This window comes from Miniopterus natalensis, chromosome 9, assembly GCF_054644295.1.
Source record: "Miniopterus natalensis isolate mMinNat1 chromosome 9, mMinNat1.hap1, whole genome shotgun sequence".
Classification (NCBI taxonomy): domain Eukaryota; kingdom Metazoa; phylum Chordata; class Mammalia; order Chiroptera; family Miniopteridae; genus Miniopterus; species Miniopterus natalensis.
In genome coordinates, this window is record NC_142089.1 from 17803868 (window position 1) to 17821531 (window position 17664).

General features: G+C 42.6%; 1 protein-coding gene across 2 annotated transcripts in view; it reads left to right on the plus strand.

Annotated features, from left to right (window-relative positions):
- The first annotated feature begins 11500 nt into the window (after window positions 1-11500).
- The window catches only part of KHDRBS1 (KH RNA binding domain containing, signal transduction associated 1), a 33978-nt gene continuing 27814 nt past the window's right edge, over window positions 11501-17664 (plus strand). For both annotated transcript variants that reach the window (XM_016217537.2, XM_087820267.1), the window contains exon 1: window positions 11501-12037. In XM_016217537.2, the coding sequence (XP_016073023.1) occupies window positions 11656-12037 (382 nt within the window). In that variant the 5' untranslated portion in view covers window positions 11501-11655. The remainder of the gene's footprint in view (window positions 12038-17664) is intronic.

Here is a 17664-nt window from a genome sequence, read left to right on the forward strand (position 1 = left end):
ATAGTTTTACATTGATGGTTATTGGGTACAGGAGTACTAAGAGAGACCCTGGGAAGAGACATGGTTCTCCTTCTTCCTTGTGGTAGCAGCAACCTAATTTCCATTTACTAATCAGGATCAATCACCCTGGCCAATGTTGAAAACCCTTTTTCTGCCATTGACTCAATTGCCTGAGGAGCCCAGAATGACCAGGGGGACGTAGCAGCTTCCAAGTTAAAAGGAATTAATTTAATGTCTGTAGTCCCTGGAAAGTAAGACCTCCAAACCCACTGAACCCAAAATTGCAGGGAAAAAAGCAAAAATTCTACGAGTGAATTATTAAGTATAAATACAAGAAGGATCACTCCCACTTCCTCCCTGGACCCTTGTATTCTGGCCATGGACAGGATGGGACCGTATATTAGTTTTTTTAAGGCATATGCACATCCTTTGCCATCACCCCAACTTCCCAGGTTGTCGTCTCCTAGATGGCATTCCCGGAGCCACCTGGCTGTGATTTACTAAGCTATTTCTATGCAATCCAGAATTTGTCTTAGGGTGTGATATCTGAATTGGGAGTTTTTGCTGATGGCTTTACCATCTCTCTATGAAAGGGATAGTTTGGTTATTTGAAAACACCTTGCAATGTGTTCTTCCAAAAGAAACAAAACCAAGAAAATAAAAACCACTCTTGCTCTATAATGATCTTTTTAGGTTCAGCAGGCAGACCCCACCTAAGATACTTGGCTTTTGCTATGCTATTTGATGCCTAATTATCACTCTTATCTCAGCTCTCGTTGCCTTACCCCATCTAGTGGAGAATGTGTCTACTATGCACATATCAGTCATTTTCACAGAAATGTTTTAGATCTCCTACTAAGAACCATTGCTAATGACAACCTGGTAATCCTGTGGCATTCAGAGTGTGATATGCTCTGTAACCATCAACAAAGTGTCAAGTGGGCCCTGTGTTGAAGTCAAGAAAAAAAGATAATAGCCCCTAATGCTTCCCAATTCATATTTTGATCCGATAACTTAAACATGAAGAGCTTTTTGGAATGAAAAGAAGAGTATGACTAGTTCAAAACTGTAGGAGAAATGCCTCATTATAATAATAATTCTCATACATTTAAATAAATATCTATGTCTTAGAACAAATCTCTACAATTATTTGTAGTCTAAGAGCTCGGGCTTTGAAATCAGACAACACTGAACTTCAAATATTAATTAACCTCTTATGTGATCTGGGAAAATTATTTAAACTCTCTGAGCCTTGGTTTCTACCTCTTTGTAAAGTGGGCATAACTATACTCTTTTCTCCTAGACTTAAAGGCTTACACAGCCTGGTATATACTAAGTCCTTAAAAATGTTAATAATTATGATTTGTAGTAGTTATTATGTACAAGACATTATAGATATTGGGCTCTACGGTGAACAAAAGATTTCAGAAGTTTCTGTTTATAATAGTGAAATTTACCAAGAGGAAATGACTCCAACTTTAATTTCCTTTAGATTGTTTGTTTAGAACGTTAGATTATTCTCCCTCCCTCCCCACCCAAAAGAAAATAAAAAAGACTTAATAAACTTTAAGAAAGCAGCACAGTTGCTTAACATGAGCTTTATCATAGCAACCTAATATTGTAACAGTTTGAGAACAAATTTATCCCTTTAGGTCAACTTCATGGTACAAATAAATTCTGTTTTTAAGGGTTTTAAATGTTTTTTGTAGCCATTGCATTGATAACCATTGTATAATCACTGAATTTAGTGTAATGATGCCCAATTTTATAGAACTAGAGAGCAAAATTTACCAATTTATATAATTTTAAGGGTTATGGTTGTTTCTTTGTCTTTATATACCTAAATCAGTCATACTTAATGGCAGAGAATTTAAAAATTTGGGTTATGCCCAGCTGGGCATGGCTCAGCTGTTGAGCATAGACCTAAGATTCAGGAGATCGCAGTTTGATTCCTGGTCAGGGCACATGCCCGGGTTGTGGGCTTGATCCCCAGTAGGGGTCATGCAGGAGGCAGCCGATCAATGACAACTCTCTCATCATTGACATTTCTCTCTCTCTCTCTCCCTCTCCCTTCCTCTCCCTGAAATCAATATATATATATTGTATTTTATTTTATTTTTTTTAATAAAAATTAAAAATAAATAAATAAAAATTTGGGTTATCAAACCCAGCTGCTGTGTCTCAGTGGTTAAGTATCAACCCATGAACCTGGAGGTCACGGTTCGATTCCTGGGCAGGGCACATGCCCAGGTTGCAGGCTCGATCCCCAGTAGGAGGCATGCAGGAGGAAGCTGATCAATCACTCTCTCATCATTGATGTTTCTCTCTCTCTCTCCCCCTCTCCCTTTCTCTCTTTGAAATCAATAAAAACATATTTTTTAAAATGTAGCCATCTTAAAAAATAATTGGGGGTTATCAAGTCAGACTACCTGGGTCCAAATCCCTGGTAACTTTGAGCAAGTGACTTAACCTCCCTGTGCTTTTATTTTCTCAACTATAAAATAGGAATAACAATAGCCTCACAGGACTATTGTGAAAAATAAATCAAACACGTGTTGATGTTGGCTGTTATTATTTATTGTCCCTACAGTTCCAAGTCCCTAGTAACGAATGTATTGTGGAAAGAAGTGGGAATAGCCTACCCTATCAAAAAGAGGGATCTGAAAGCCTTCAGTGCCCTAGTAAGCTTGTCTCAGGAAACAGTCTGATTGCACAGGTAGTGAACCACTCTCCCACAACCATGGAGACCAAGTGTGCTAATAAGGAATCCATTTTACACACAGCTACCCTAGAAGTTAGGGACAAACCTAATGAGTCAGTTTATTAGAACATAGAATCAGCTGACTGGTCCCATCCTTTGATAAATGGGATTCATCCAGGGTCCATAAAAAAGCTTAAAGCGGACCCCAAGTCTATTTTCCACACTATACTCCTGGCTGTAGCCTCACAGATGGTGGGATCTAAGTAGTGTCCGGCAGTTCCTGGGCAGGTCTTTCCTATTACTGAGAGATTAGTGATTTTTTCCTCCTCTGTTCTTTTTCATCTAGTTGAGGGAGAACAGAGGTGTTCAACCAGCATGCTCTTTTTCAATACTGAGTATAACATCAGGTTCAAAGCTACAGCTCAACAGATTATTATTAAGACTGAGTTGAGGAGATTAAGGAGAAAGGCAGTTGAAAGCCGGGCAGGCCCCTGAGCCACGTCATTCGGCTGCTGAGAAACCACTGAATGCCTTTCCTACACAAACTCAAGAGGCTTATTAAAAAATGGAACAATAGCCCAGCCTGGCATGGCTCAGCGGTTGAGCATCGACCTAGGATCCAGGATATCAGGGTTCGATTCCCAGTTAGGGCACATGCCCGTGTTGCGGGCTGCAGCCAATCGATGACTCTCATCATTGATGTTTCTATCTCTCTCTCTCCCTCTCCCTTCCTCTCTCTGAAATCAATAAAGATATATATTTTTTTTAAATAGGAACAATAACAAAACAAGACTGATTTCTTTTTTACAGGAAATATATCTCTAAGATCCAGCCATGCTAAACTACTTGTGGGTCTTCAAACTCATCAAGTTCTTGCTCCTTTCTAAGTCCTCTCGGTGCCTGGGTGTCCTTTTCCAGCCCTTCACTGGGCTAATTCCTGAGGTCCTTTAAGTTCAGCTTAAATGACACCTCCAGAAAGCAAGCTTAATCCCCCAGGCTGTACTGTCCCTCCTCTGTACTCTTGTAGCACCTTGTACTTACACGCATTCTAGCATTTACCACACTGACATGCAATTGCCAGTTTACATATCTGTATCCCCAACTGTCATCAGCAACCTGAGGACAGGAACCCACATCTTATTCACCATTATGTCCCTAACATCTAGCACAGTTCCTGGTACATGGATGTTCAAGAAATATTTGTTGAATATTTTGCAAGTCTCCTAATTAGTCTTTGTGCTTCTGTTCTTCCCCCAGTTTCTACACAACAGCCAGAGAAAACTCCTTACTGCAGCCTGCACGGCTGCACTGGATTCTAACCCTCCCTGCCACGACGTGCCCCCACCCCCCACCCCCCGGAGGCACTTTACCCTCCAACCACAGGGCCTTTCTTTGTTCTTAGAATTCACTCAGCCAGTTCCAGCCCCACTCAGCAGGGCCCCTGCACTTGCTGCTCCTTTTCCCCAGAGCGCTCTTCCTAGGGCCCCTGCCACGGTTCTGCCAGGGCCACAGTTGCTCAAAAGTATTTTGGGATCTCATCTTTAAAATTTTTTTTTTATTATTGCTTTTACATAGAGAGAGGAAGAGGGGAGTGGGAGGGAAGGAGGGGGAGAGAGAGAGACAGAGAGAGAGGCATCAATTTGTTGTTCCACTTATTTATGCATCACTGGTTGATTCTTGTATGTGCCCTGACCAGGGACTGAACCCGAAACCTTGTATCCAGATAACGCTCTAACTAACTGAGCCTCCCAGCCAGGGCATGGGACCTCATCTTTTAGAACTGACTTCAGGATCACTTTAAAAGTTATATAAGAAAATCAGATTCACTAGTTTGTAGTCACACTTAATTCTTTTTCTCCCCAACTAACTTTGGCTCTGAATTATTTGTTTTCCAAAATTAAATTCACCCTCAAGAATAAAAAATTGTCACTTCTGATAATAGCCTGAAGAATGGACTTTAGGCTCTAAAGATAATTTGAAAACAGAAATCCAGAACCCTCTCATTTCAACGTGTAAGCTCTGGAATGCTGTGGTGATTTTAAATGATTACCTTATTTTACAGTGAAACCTTATACACTGGGATAACAGTGTTTCACCTGTGAACTGGTTCCTCATTTTAGTTATTTTTGAAATACTTCTATTTTAGAGAATTCAATTTCTATTTTAAAAATCCAATGGCATCTAGATTAAAAGGCAGCTTAGGTTCTAAACAATTTGCTTCCTTCTCTTCTAAAAAATAATCATTCCAACCCAATACTTCACTATTCCTCAAACATTTATGCATCCTGCTCTTTCTTCTAATTAGAATAAGCCTTCTATGTTCCAACCCAAGCTCTAACAAAATATTATTCTTCCTTCCAGGCCCAGCTCAAATGTTTGCCTTCCAGAATTCCCATTGATATAAATCTCCTTCAGAATTAATTCCATTACCCTCTGATCTCCCAAACCACCCAGGTATAAGCTCTGCCGGGGCAGAGGACATGCACGTCTGTCTTCTTTATGACTATATCTCAGCACCTAGCACAGTATCTGGTACATGATAGGTGCTCAAAATATACTTGTTGAATGAGTAAATTGATCCTATTCTATTATCTAGCACATATTATTTGTTGTTGCAGATGTTCCTTTTAAAGACTTTATTTAGTTTGGTTAAATAAACAGAAAAAAACCTGGAAGTGTTCTGCAGCCGGTTGGGTTCTGTCTTTGGTATTCTAGTTTTGAAAAATAAAAGATGTTTGGCTATGCAAAAAAACACACCAATGCGTTAGTTATTTAAACATCTTCTTTTCCCACAAGACTGTCAATTTCCTCTACAGAAAGGACCACAGTCTTTCTTATTCATCTTTTATCTCTCTGAGATATGGAGAGGGCAAGGGTGAGCCCAGAAAAACATTTCTTTGCTAAAATTCCAAAGTTTCCATTCATTTACTCTCAAATCAGCAAGTATCGCAGCACATTTCCTGTTTTGTTTTTACTTCTCTTTAACCCAAACAAAGCTTCTAATGATGGAAGAGGGACCCTAGGTACTGACGCTTATTCCCCTTCCCTATCCCAAGCCTGGCCCAACTGACTAAGTCCAGATGTAGTATCTCCTGGGTCTAGGTGTCTCCAACTTGAATGTGAACTCCCTTCTCTCCCTGGGTTCCTCCAGCTGCCATTGCCCTTCCCCACCCACTCCAATCTCTTCTCCCATTCCACCACCAGAATGATCCCTCTAGAACTGAGTCACTAATACAAATGCTTCGAGAGTCAAGCTGACAGCAAAAATGCCTGGGGAGTTAGAGGCAGTGCCCTCTAAAGGCAGAAGCTAATTACTTGGAGGAATATGAACCCAGCGTTTCTAGAACATCTGAGGTTTCAAGAAAAAAATAGAAATCCAGAATTTTTTAAAATGTGAAATTTCCCAATGTTGAAGTACTGGCAACTATTTCCGTTTTTAAAATTAACCAGGCCAATTAAGACATATACACAGGCCAAGCCAGAGTGGCTCAGTGGTTGAGCGTCAACCTATGAACCAGGAGGTCATGGTTTGATTCCGGTCAGGGCAAAAGCCCAGGTTGAGGGTTCGATCCCCAGTAGGGGACATGCAGGAGGCAGCTGATCAATGGGTTTCTCTCATCATTGACGTTTCTATTTCTATCTCTATCTCTCTCCCTTCCTCTCTGCAATCAATAAACACATATTTTTTTTAAAAAAAGAAAACATACACACAGGCCAAATATGGCCTGTGAGCCCCTGGTTTCCTTCTCTACTCCAGTGGCCATGTCATCTCAAATAATGATACGCAGAAACGAATTTAAAATTTGATATGTGTTAGAAATGAGCCATGAGAGCACATAACAGTGAGAGCTAAGCTGGCCTGCCCTGAGGATCTGGGAAGGCTTTCCTGAAGAGACATTTTCATATACTGTATCTGAAGGATGTGTAGGAATTACAGTATCTAAGGAAAAGAGGCATTGGAGCAGGCAGGGGCTGGGTTGGGGAGAGGGAGCAGTAATTGGAGTTTTGGGTAAAGGAACCAGAAAGTGTGCAGTCTGGGGGAGACAAGAGTCTGGCTTGTTTAAGGAACTGAAAAGGGCCAGGGTTGCCAAGACAGGAACTAAGGAGAATGGCATGAGATAAGGCAAGAAAGCCAGGGGACTGGGGGGAGGGGGGGGGAGCTAGCCATGCAGGCAAGGCTCAGTCAGACATAAGGGTTCTGATCTTTATCCTAGGGGCAATGTGAAGTCACTGAAAAGGTTTAACAACAAGGGGTGTGTGAGTGTGTCAGAGAGACAGACATGATCAGATTTGCATTTTGAAAATATTTTGCTGACTTCTGGGTGGAAAAGAGAGAATGGGTGATGAAGCAGGAGTAGAAGCAGGGACCAGTTCAGAGGTGGCAGAAGGGGATTTGGAACTAGGATGTTTGGGTTAGAGATCTAAATTCCAGAGCCCTGAACTGGAGGAGGGGTTATAGGCATGGGACCAAGCTCTGCTGAGCTCCCAACATTTAAATGCTCTGCCCCCTCCACTCCACCTGACAACTTCTCAAATATTCAACTTCCTTAATTCATGTCAGCAGTTAGTCAGTCACCCCTTCCTGTGCATCCCCACAACAATTTGTACAGTGCTCTATTATAACACTTATCACACTATTACATGGTAACTCTTGGTTTACATATTTGTCTCCTTCACTAAACAGTGAGCTCCTTGAGGGCATGGAGTGGACTCTCTTATTCCATGTTGAATCTTGTGCCATTTCAGCTACCACATCGATGAAGACTAAAAAGATAGGAAGACAGTACCCAGAACTGATTGAGGAGGTGGAAGATGAGGGTAGTGCCTACCCTCCTGCTTGCGCAGCCTTTTTATGCCATTTCTAGGAACTATCCTATAGATATATTGATATTATGCACAAAAATGTTCTGTACAGTGATGCTCATTGCAGTATGGCTTGCAATACTGAAAAGCTGGAATCATCCTATAGTTCTATCAGAAGTGAACTGGTTAAGAGAGCTCAATATAATACTATGTGACCACCCTAGCTGGTATGGCTCAGTAATTAGAGTGTTGGCCCTCGGACTAAAAGGTCCCGGGTTTGATTCCAGCCAAGGGCACGTACCTCAGTTGCAGGCTCCATCCCTGGCCCTGGTGGGGAGCGTGTGGGAGGAAACCAATTGATGTGTCTCTCACATTGATGTTTCCTTCCCTCCCTCCCTCCCATCTCTCCCCTTTCCACTCTCTCTGAGAAGGGGGGGGGGGGGACTATCCTCAGGTGAGGATTAAAAAAAAAATACGTGACCATGAAAAAAAATGCAATAGACTTATACTGTCAAGGAAAGGTGACCAGGATAGTTCATTTAAAAACAAGTCAAAAACTGTTTGTATAGAATGCTACACTTTGTGTTTAAAACAAAAAGGATAGACTTGCATGTAAATTTGTTAAAATGTCTGGAAGGCTACACAAGCAACCACTGAATAGTATCTTTAAAGAACAGCAGTCCAGTGAATGGGCAAGGTTTGGGGGGGAATTTAACTTTTCACTTTATGCCTTTATTATGGTTGGATTTTTCTTAAAGCTAAAAGTATATATTTTGTAAATAAAATATCTTAAAAAAACACTTAAAAATGTTGAATCTCAGTCCCCCTGGGTCCTTCTCTATCCTCCACATATTTGGCACCAACTAGGTGTTTAAGACTGAACAGATGGCCCAGCCGGTATGGCTCAATTGTTGAGTGTCGACCCATGAACCAAGAGGTTGCTGGTTCGCCAGCCCCGCATGGCTCAGCAGTTGAGCATCAAACTATGATACAGATCGAGTTTTGATTCCCAGTCAGAGCACATGCCCGGGGTTGTGGGCTCTATTCCCAGTAGGTGTGCAGGAGGCAGTCAATCGATGTTTCTCTATATATATCCCTCTCCCTTCTTCTCTAAAATAAATTTAAAAATATTTTTTTTAAAAAAAGATTGAACAGATGAACTACATTCTTGAAAGTGAAACTCTCCTGCCCAGGGCTGGATCCCTTCTCCTGGGAACTGATTGCGAAGCAGGGGCTGTAGGTTGGTTGTGATCACACAGGTCAGGAAAACTTCCATTCTTTCCAGCCTGCACTGGAGTTAGAGACTCCATGAAAAGTGAAAGTCAGAAATACAGTACTCAATACACTTGTGTAGTAATAATAACAATGGCCTCTTTCGATTATCAAGCACCTACTAATTGCCAGCTTCTGTTCTGAGTGCTTTATTGTGGGGGTCTCTTTTAATCCTATCAGTCCTGAGGTTAGTTGTTGTTATAAGCCCTGTTTTATGTAGGAGGAAGCAGAGGTTGAGCAAGGTTAGGTAATGGAAGAGCCAGTTTTAGCCCTAACTCCATCTGGATCACTATGCTCTCAATTACTCCTGCACCCTATGCCATAGTAACTGGATTATGGAAGAAAATGGGGTACAAAAAGCTTAGTCTTTTTGGAAACTCCCTGCTCCAAAACAAAGTCTAGCTATAGTCCATGAAAACTAGAGAGATAAGAGAGCAGGCCTTTCAGATCCACCGCCAACATTACTCTTCATTAGGCTCTATAACTTCTGCTTACAAGCCCTACTGTCAGGAGGTTTACACTGGTATTTGTTAATGTTCACAAGTAGATGTCAGTACCTCCAATTTACAGAGGAGGAAACTAAGGCTCAGACAGGTTGTGGTTTTCCCAATGACACACGGCAAGGACAAGGCATTGCTGGATTTGAATTTGTCTGCCTCACTCTAAAGTCAGTGTTTTCACAAGGCCACACTGTTAATACTTTCAGGAGAGCCTGAAACAGCAAACCATGGTCAACATAAAATGAACTCCAGAACTCTATAGGCTTTCAAGACAGGAATTACCCTTCCCTACCCCCAGGGAAGGGTCCCCCCCCGCCCCTCAACTCCTCCAGCCTCCCTTCACAGTGGAAGGCTGCTGCATCAGGTAGCAGGTAAGTACACTGCTACCATACAACCATCACTTCTGAGATTCCCTTTTGTGTGTCTCACCAGAAAGAAGGCTCAAACCTCCCCTCAACCCAACCCTCAGAAAAAGTAAGTAAAGGTTTGGCAGCCATCCTTTACTAGAAACCCAGCTCCTTCCTTCTCAGACACTTCTTTATCAAAATTTTATTAGGTTCAGCTCAGGGTACCTCCATCTGGGCATCTCATTACAGAGCAAGGACACTTCAGCCATTTGTAACACCACCACGCAAGTAGAATTTTCAAGGATAGCTGCAGAAATGAATTGTAAAGGAGCTATAAATCCTCCTTGCCCCTTTCCCCTCCTGCATGCATTTGCTGTTTCAACCCACCTATTTCTTCACAGTCGAAACTGGATTACTCACGTTCCTTAAAGGTATCTCTGACAGTCTCATCTCTGCTCATTTATTCACATGTCCCTTTGCCTGGAACTCATTCTCCCTGTCCGAAATCTATCTTGTGCTATAAATTCCAAACTCCATTTTCACTTAATATTCGCTTATCTTTTGGCACTTGTCACATTTTTTCATTACAATTATTTTAAATATTTTTATTCTCCTACTTCATTATAAACAACCTTTGTGACCTCAAAGTAAAGTACTGCACCAGACACTGAAAATATCCCTGTATATGTATGAGATAATTTATGGACTTGTGTTTTGTTCTAATTTCTGTGGGTGGTTTCTCTCCCCTACCCACAAGAAAGTAGCCAGGCCTTAATGTTTCCTACTTGAAGGTGTCTAAGCTTCAAGATCCAAAAAATCAAGTTTCCAGGAACCCAGAAGACAATTTTCAGAAATGCTTTTGAAAGGCGTGGGCATATTTAGGAAACTGATCCAGAAGGAAAATGAATGGGAGTGCTTTGAATGGGAGAAGCAAAAGCCTGCGCGAAGAAGGTTAGAGAAGGCACCACTGCTGGTGAATTTGTACCCATTGCACCCCAAAATGAGGGGAATGATGTGAGAGGCTACTATATACCTTGGCCTCGAGAGCAGCAGTCAGGATCTCCCAGAGCAGGTTTGGAATGACCCAATGTGAAGGGCCCAAGAGAGGCAGGAGCAGCATTCTCATCAGTAGGAGTCACCCTAATGCTGCAACCATCATGGATTAAGAAACTGGCCTCTACCCCACTTTGTTGCGGAAGGATCTCTTAGTTCAAGTCTTCCAATAGCCTTCGATCTTCCCATTGCCCCGTCCCCCCGCAGTTTCTTCCTCCAAGCTTTCCTTCCCCGTCTGCACCCCTCATCCCTGCGTCAGACTCTCCCTTAGCTGTCCCTTCTCCACCCCTAGCCTCCCTGTGCCCGGTCTCTTCCCTTCCCCCAGTTCAAGCAGTCTCTCTCCCTCCAGTCTCCCTGCCCAAGCAGCCTCAATTCTCTCTTCTCCCCACCCCCACCCCGCGTCCCCCACGCCTGTTTCCTTTTATTTCCATACCTCAGTGACCCCCACCCCCAACCCATTGAGCGCTGCGCGAGTCAGCGGCCGGGCCGTTGGAGGGGGCGTGGCCCCGCGAGTAACAGGTCGCCGGCCCCACACTCCGCCGGCCCGCGCACAGACAAAGACATTCCACAGCCCCCGCCCCGCCGCGCACTGGGGGAGGAGACACGTGTCCCGCTAGCGCTGAGTCACGTGGAAAAGAAAACGAACGAAGCCCGCGGCCATCCGCGCACGCGCGCGACACTCTAACCTGGCGGGCTTGGAGCGAAGAGGAGAGCGGGGAGGCGACTGCTTTGGGCTCCGCGGCGGTGCGCAGGCGCCGTGGCCCGACTGGGGACTTTGTTCTCCTCGAAGAGACCCAAGGGCGGTGCCGGTGACTAGCTGCGCACGCGCGCCGCCTCATTTCCGGTGCTCTTCTTCGCTGGGTCGCCTGGGTCGGCTTCGGTCGCCGTCGCTCCCGCTCTTCCACCCCCGCCAACCGCCGCTCGGGCCTCTGCCGCTGCCCCGTCGTTCTCTTGATTCCTCGATCTCACATCCTCCCCAATGCAGCGCCGGGACGACCCCGCCGCGCGCATGAGCCGGTCCTCCGGCCGCAGCGGCTCCATGGACCCCTCAGGTGCCCACCCCTCAGTGCGTCAGCCGCCCTCTCGGCAGCCACCGCTGCCTCACCGGTCCCGGGGAGGCGGAGGAGGGGCCCGAGGGGCAGCCCGGGCCTCGCCCGCCACGCAGCCGCCACCGCTGCTGCCTCCCTCGGCCACAGGTCCCGACGCGACAGTGGGCGGTCCGGCGCCGACCCCGCTGTTGCCCCCCTCGGCCACTGCCTCCGTCAAGATGGAGCCGGAGAACAAGTACTTGCCCGAACTCATGGCCGAGAAGGACTCGCTCGACCCGTCCTTCACTCACGCCATGCAGTTGCTGACTGCAGGTAAGCGGGCCTCCTCAGTCCTTCTGGGTCGCCTGGCCACCCGGGAGCATGGATGGCAGCGGCTTTGTTCTTGCTTCCCGCCCCCTGGGGACCAAGGCAGCAGTGAACTAGTCTTCTCTTATACTCATTTTTGGGAGCCTGGATTTCATATTCCCATCCCGCCAAGGGTGCGAAGGAGGGTGTCTAGGCTGCAGTGGAGGCCCAAAGGGGACTTGGCGACCTCTTAGCGCAGAGGTGTTGATGGATAGTGCTAGGCTCCCCGCCCCCTTGCCGACCCTTCCCCCTCTCACCTCTTGCAGCTGCCCCACGCCCCGAGTGTTTAGATTCTTCCAGAAATGAACCTTTATCTCCCCCTTTCCCAAAGGGAAAGCTTTTCTGACTGCGGGTGGCGGTAGGCGCATCAACTAAGAGTGTAGGAGGTGAAGACAGCCTGAGATGGGAGGGACCGTGGGGGGGGGAGGGCCGAGGTGAGACGGGGTGAGGCTGAAGTGCCCTGTCCAGCGCGCCGTGGTCGCCCGGGCCGGGTCGGACTTTGCGGTAACTGGAGCTTAAGTTCCTACGAGGCAGGAGCAACCTGTGGGAATCGACGCTTAAGGTTTTCCGAATCAGATTTCTGACTTAGGCACATAAAATAATGGTTACAGAGCCGCAAGGTTGGACACCTTTATTTTACAATGTGTGTTCGCCGTCATTCAAGACGGGGGGAAATAACCCTAGAGACCGTGAAAATGGGGTAGAGGGAGGTAAAGGTGGTTGCATGACATTCCTCAACGAGATGGACAAAAATTGAGGAAGTTGCACGATGCTTGTACCTGAAAGGCTTGGTCTTTCTTATTTTTGCTTCAGTAGTGAAATAGATTAGGAATAGTTAGTCTTTGTTCTCTGGTGTCGGTCGAGTTGCGCTCCTTTTCTGCTCTCCACTGGCCAATTACCTAGTCGCTCTGATTTCTCCCTAAAGCCGTCTGTTTTGTCCTCACTTCTGCCTGAAATGTTTTAATAAGTATTTCTTATGATACCTAAATTTCATTAAGTAGAAATTCACAGCCTTCAACACTGAATGAATAGTTAGACTCTGGCAAGGTTGATTTAATGGACAGATCATTATGAAAATATTTCCCTCCCTTTGTTCTCTATCTCCTATCATTGGTAAGGGGTCTTTAAAAAATGTAAAGGAAGCGGGGAAGCACCAGTGGTGAAGAATAAGATTTAAAGTGGTTACATTTTTAACTCAGTGCTCTGCTGTTCTTTAACACAGTTGGATTGATTGTTCATTGTGTCCTTCTGGCAAGCTTTTTGAGAGCAAGGAATGCATTTTATCTTTATATTTTTTTATGTCTTGTGTATAGCAAACACCAGGTAATTGAATTTGAAAGCAAGTACATGCAGATTTAAGGAATGTCAGACTAAGTGGTAAAGGTTGACTTGGTAGTCTGATTTGTATTTTCTCAAATCTTTAGTCCAAGCAAAATTTGTGAGACTAAAATATCAAACTTTAGGACTTTAAGCTGTTGGTTTAATTTTGACCCTACTTTTGGGAAACATTCTGAACCTCAGTAACCTAAAGTGGGATGGTGAGTTGTGAGGTTTAAAAGCACTAACACAGTTTCTTTTGACCTATAATCATTAGATAATAACTTGTCACCACAGTTTTCTTCTAGTTGTAAATTCATGGTTGAATATGGTATGAAAAGACAGTGCTCTTTAATTTTTTAACCTGGGCTTTTTTATGTCTTTTTTTTTTTTTTTTAACCAAACTGAAATTTAATTGGAGAAATGGGATTAAGGTAATGGTTGTTTATTGAGAAAACAGACTGCAAATTTCTTAGCATGGATAAATCTTGGTATATGTTGAACCCAGCTTTTAAGGTATTTTTTAATGATCCAGAAAAGGGACTGTAGTGAAGGTAACCCAACTGCAAGGAAGTATGAGACTGAGAAGACAGAATAGTAGCATTTAAGCTATGATAAGGATACGTGTAACAAAAATATAGCTAATACTGTACCAGACACTGGCCTGAGCACTTAACATCACATAATTAGTCTTCATGACAATACTGTGAGGAAGTTATTCTTATTATCCTCACTTTTACAGATGAGGGAACCATGCAGAGATTAAATTGCCCAAGGTAACAAAATTAATAAACAGCATAACTAGAATTTGAAGTCAGTCTGAGTCTGGATCCACACACCTAGCCCTCTCCACCCCTCCACTATAGTACCTGCAACAGATTGTACTTAAAAAAATAGTTTGGTCCTGGCCGGGTGGTTCCTTTATACCAAAAAGGTTCAGGTTCAATCCCAGGTTGGCTAGGTGCATGCTGAGGCAGCAGATGGATGTTCCTCCCTCCTTCCATCTCCCTTCCCCTCTCTCTGAAATCAATGAAAACATATCCTCAGGTGAGGATTTTAAAAATATATACATATATAGTACTACTTAGACAAAATATTTTAAAATCCATTTGAACGCATCAGAGTGCTCGCTAACAGGGCGGTGAAAATGACAAGGCCAAGATAAAGAAAAGGGAAACCCAAAGAATAGAGCCTAGCACTTGGGTCTGTGACTGAAGCACTTCTTCCCATTTCCAAAGAGCTGCCACAAGACCCAGCCACTCTTGCTTCACTGTTCACATAGCTCTCCCCCTGTCCCTTTCCCAACTTTACTTGGCACTTATCAGCATCTGATGCATTATATATTGTAGTTACATGTTTGTTGATCACCCTGTCTCCTTCACAGATAGAATGTCAGCTTCACCAGGACAGGGATCTTTTGTTTGCTTTGTTTATCGCTATATCTCCTGTTCCTTTAAGAGTGCCACACAAATATTACTAAATATTTGATGAATGGGATATTCGTCTTCATTGTGTGATGGAAAAATATCAACATAATTCTAAGGGATTTAGGTTTGGAATATAAACTTCTGTATTAGCCAAATTGATACTTAACTGTAATGACAAATGCATTTGCAGACATGCAAGGACTCAGTGTACCCATGCTTGCCTTCTGAAACAAAAAATAATTTATCTTGCAATTTGTGTTAAATATTCACATAATAAACATAAAATGCTTTCAAGTATATCACTGTTCTTTTTCTACTTCCTACAATTAGGAAAATATAAATTAGTATAAATTATTTAGGAATAGGTAAACATTTGACTAGATTAACAATCCCCAGATCTTGAAAGGATACTCAGAAATCTATCCTCCAAAGGCACTCAGTGTAGAACATTTACAGAGTCTATTGGAACTTCAAAATACTTAATTGCTTTATTTTATTTACAATATACTGTAGAAATATATCTAGATGTTCCTGTTTTGTTCTACAGGGCTAGAAGATCTATTTAAAACAGAAAGTGAAGTTGCAAAAAAATTATAGACCAGATACAGGTATAAGTATAAATATTAGGAATGGAAGGCAGTTATGACTGTTTGCAACATCCTGATGATTGTTTACCTAGAAAAGTGGTATTGTGGCTGATTAGGAGATGGAAAAGTAGGTTTCTGACAAAATGATCTAACTTTTAGAATAGTATCAAATGCCTTGGGATAAGTGGTAAAAATCAGTTCAAAATGTATGTGGATAATCATAACAAACTAATAATATTCAACCTTTTTAGAGCATGTAACGTGCCATGAGATGTGCTATTCATAATTCAACCTTACTGGCCATTCTGTGAGGCAGAAAGAATTTTTATCTTAATGTTAGAGATGAGGAATATTGTGATCACATTGTCAACTTAAAATATTATTGAAGGTGATAAAGGAAAATCTGAATAAAAAAAGAAATATGTCATTTCCTGAAGGGGGTGTGGGGAGGAGGAACTAGTATTATAAAGATTACCGAATTTTTATTAAAAAAATTTTTTTAATTGGTATTTAGAGGGAGAAAGAGGGGAAAAAGAGAAAAATGTCAATTTTGTTCCATTTATTTATGCATTCATTGGTTGATTCTTTTTTTAAATTTATCTTTATTGTTGAAAGTATTACATATTTCAGATGTCCCCTTCCCCCCCTTTGAACCCCTTACACCTGGTACCCTCCCCCAGTCTACCTCACTATTGCCTGTGTCCATGGGTTGTGTGATGCATTGGTTGATTCTTGTATGTGCCCTGACCAGGGATCAAACCCAAAACCTTGGTGTATCAGGATGATGCTCCAACCAACTAAGCTACTTGGCCAGGGCAAGATAAGAGAATTTTTTAATCAGCATATTAATTTTTTTGCATTTTCCAAACTAGTTCTAACTGGATTTATTTTTTTTTAACTTGACATGTTGAATATAAAGTAGCTTTAAAGAGTAAATGAGCCCTGGCCAGGTGGCTCAGTAGTTTGGAGCATTCTGTATGCCAAAAGGTTGCAGGTTCAATTCCCTGGTCAGGGTGAGTACAGGAGGCAACTGATGGATGTTTCTCTCTTCCTCCTTCTCTCCCTCTCCTTCCTTCCTCTCTCTAAAAATCATAAACATATCCTCAGGTGAGGATTTTAAAAAATAAGTGAAGATAAATGAGAAAATTTTTTAGAGATAGGAAAATAATGAAAACCTATATTGACAAATTAAGCCAAACAAGACTAAGGGCTTGAGAAGATGTGAATTACATTACTGGTGGAAGCTTGAATTGGTACAACCACTTTGGATGACAGCTTGGTATTTCATTTAAAAGTTGAACATTCAAATTTCTTAAAATTCAACAACACCATTCCTAGGAATATGCCCAAAGAAACTTTTACACAAGAATGCTTCATTTGTTAAATGGTGCACCTTGTTCACAAAATGGTACAACTTGTTTCACCACTGATTGGATACTATGAGATTTTAAAAATGAAGTATTTATATAGCAGTGAAAATGAAAACTACAGCTACATGCAACAACATGGAGAAATCTTGGAAATCTAATATTAGCTGAAAAAGTAAAAATTTTTTTTTAAACATTATTGATTTCAGAGAGAAGAAGGGGGGGGGAGAGAGAGAGATAGGAACATCAATGATGAGAGAGTCATTGATCGGCTGCCTAGCCTGCACCCCGGGCATGTGCCCTGACCAGGAATCAAACCCCTATCTCCTGGATCCTAGGTCGATGCTCAACCACTGAGCCACGCCTGGCTGGGCTGAAAAAGTAAATCTTAAAGGGCTACATATAGTACAATACTATTTTTATAGAATATAATAATTAGTAAGATTAAGCAAAATATTGTTTGTGTGTGTTTGATAAAGCGCTTTTTTACAAAACTAAGTATGTTTATGACTTAGCAATTGCACTCTTGGGGTATTTATCGCAGAAAAATTAAAATTTAGGTTCACATAATACCTGTACATGAATGTTCATGGCAGCTTTATTCATAAGAGGCAAAAACTGAAAAAAACCCATGTCTCCAATAGGTAAATAGTTAAACCATGGTACATTCATACCATGGAATACTACTCAGCAGTAAAAAGAAATGACCTGTTGATGAATGCAACAATTTGTATCTCGAGAGAATTATGCTGAGTGAAAAACAATCTCAAAAGGTTACATCCTGTGTAATTCCACTAATTTAACATTCTTCCTCCTCTTCTTCATAGAGGCGGGGGGGGGGGGGGGAGGAGAAACATCAATTTTGTTGTTCCACTTATTTATGCATTCATTGGTTG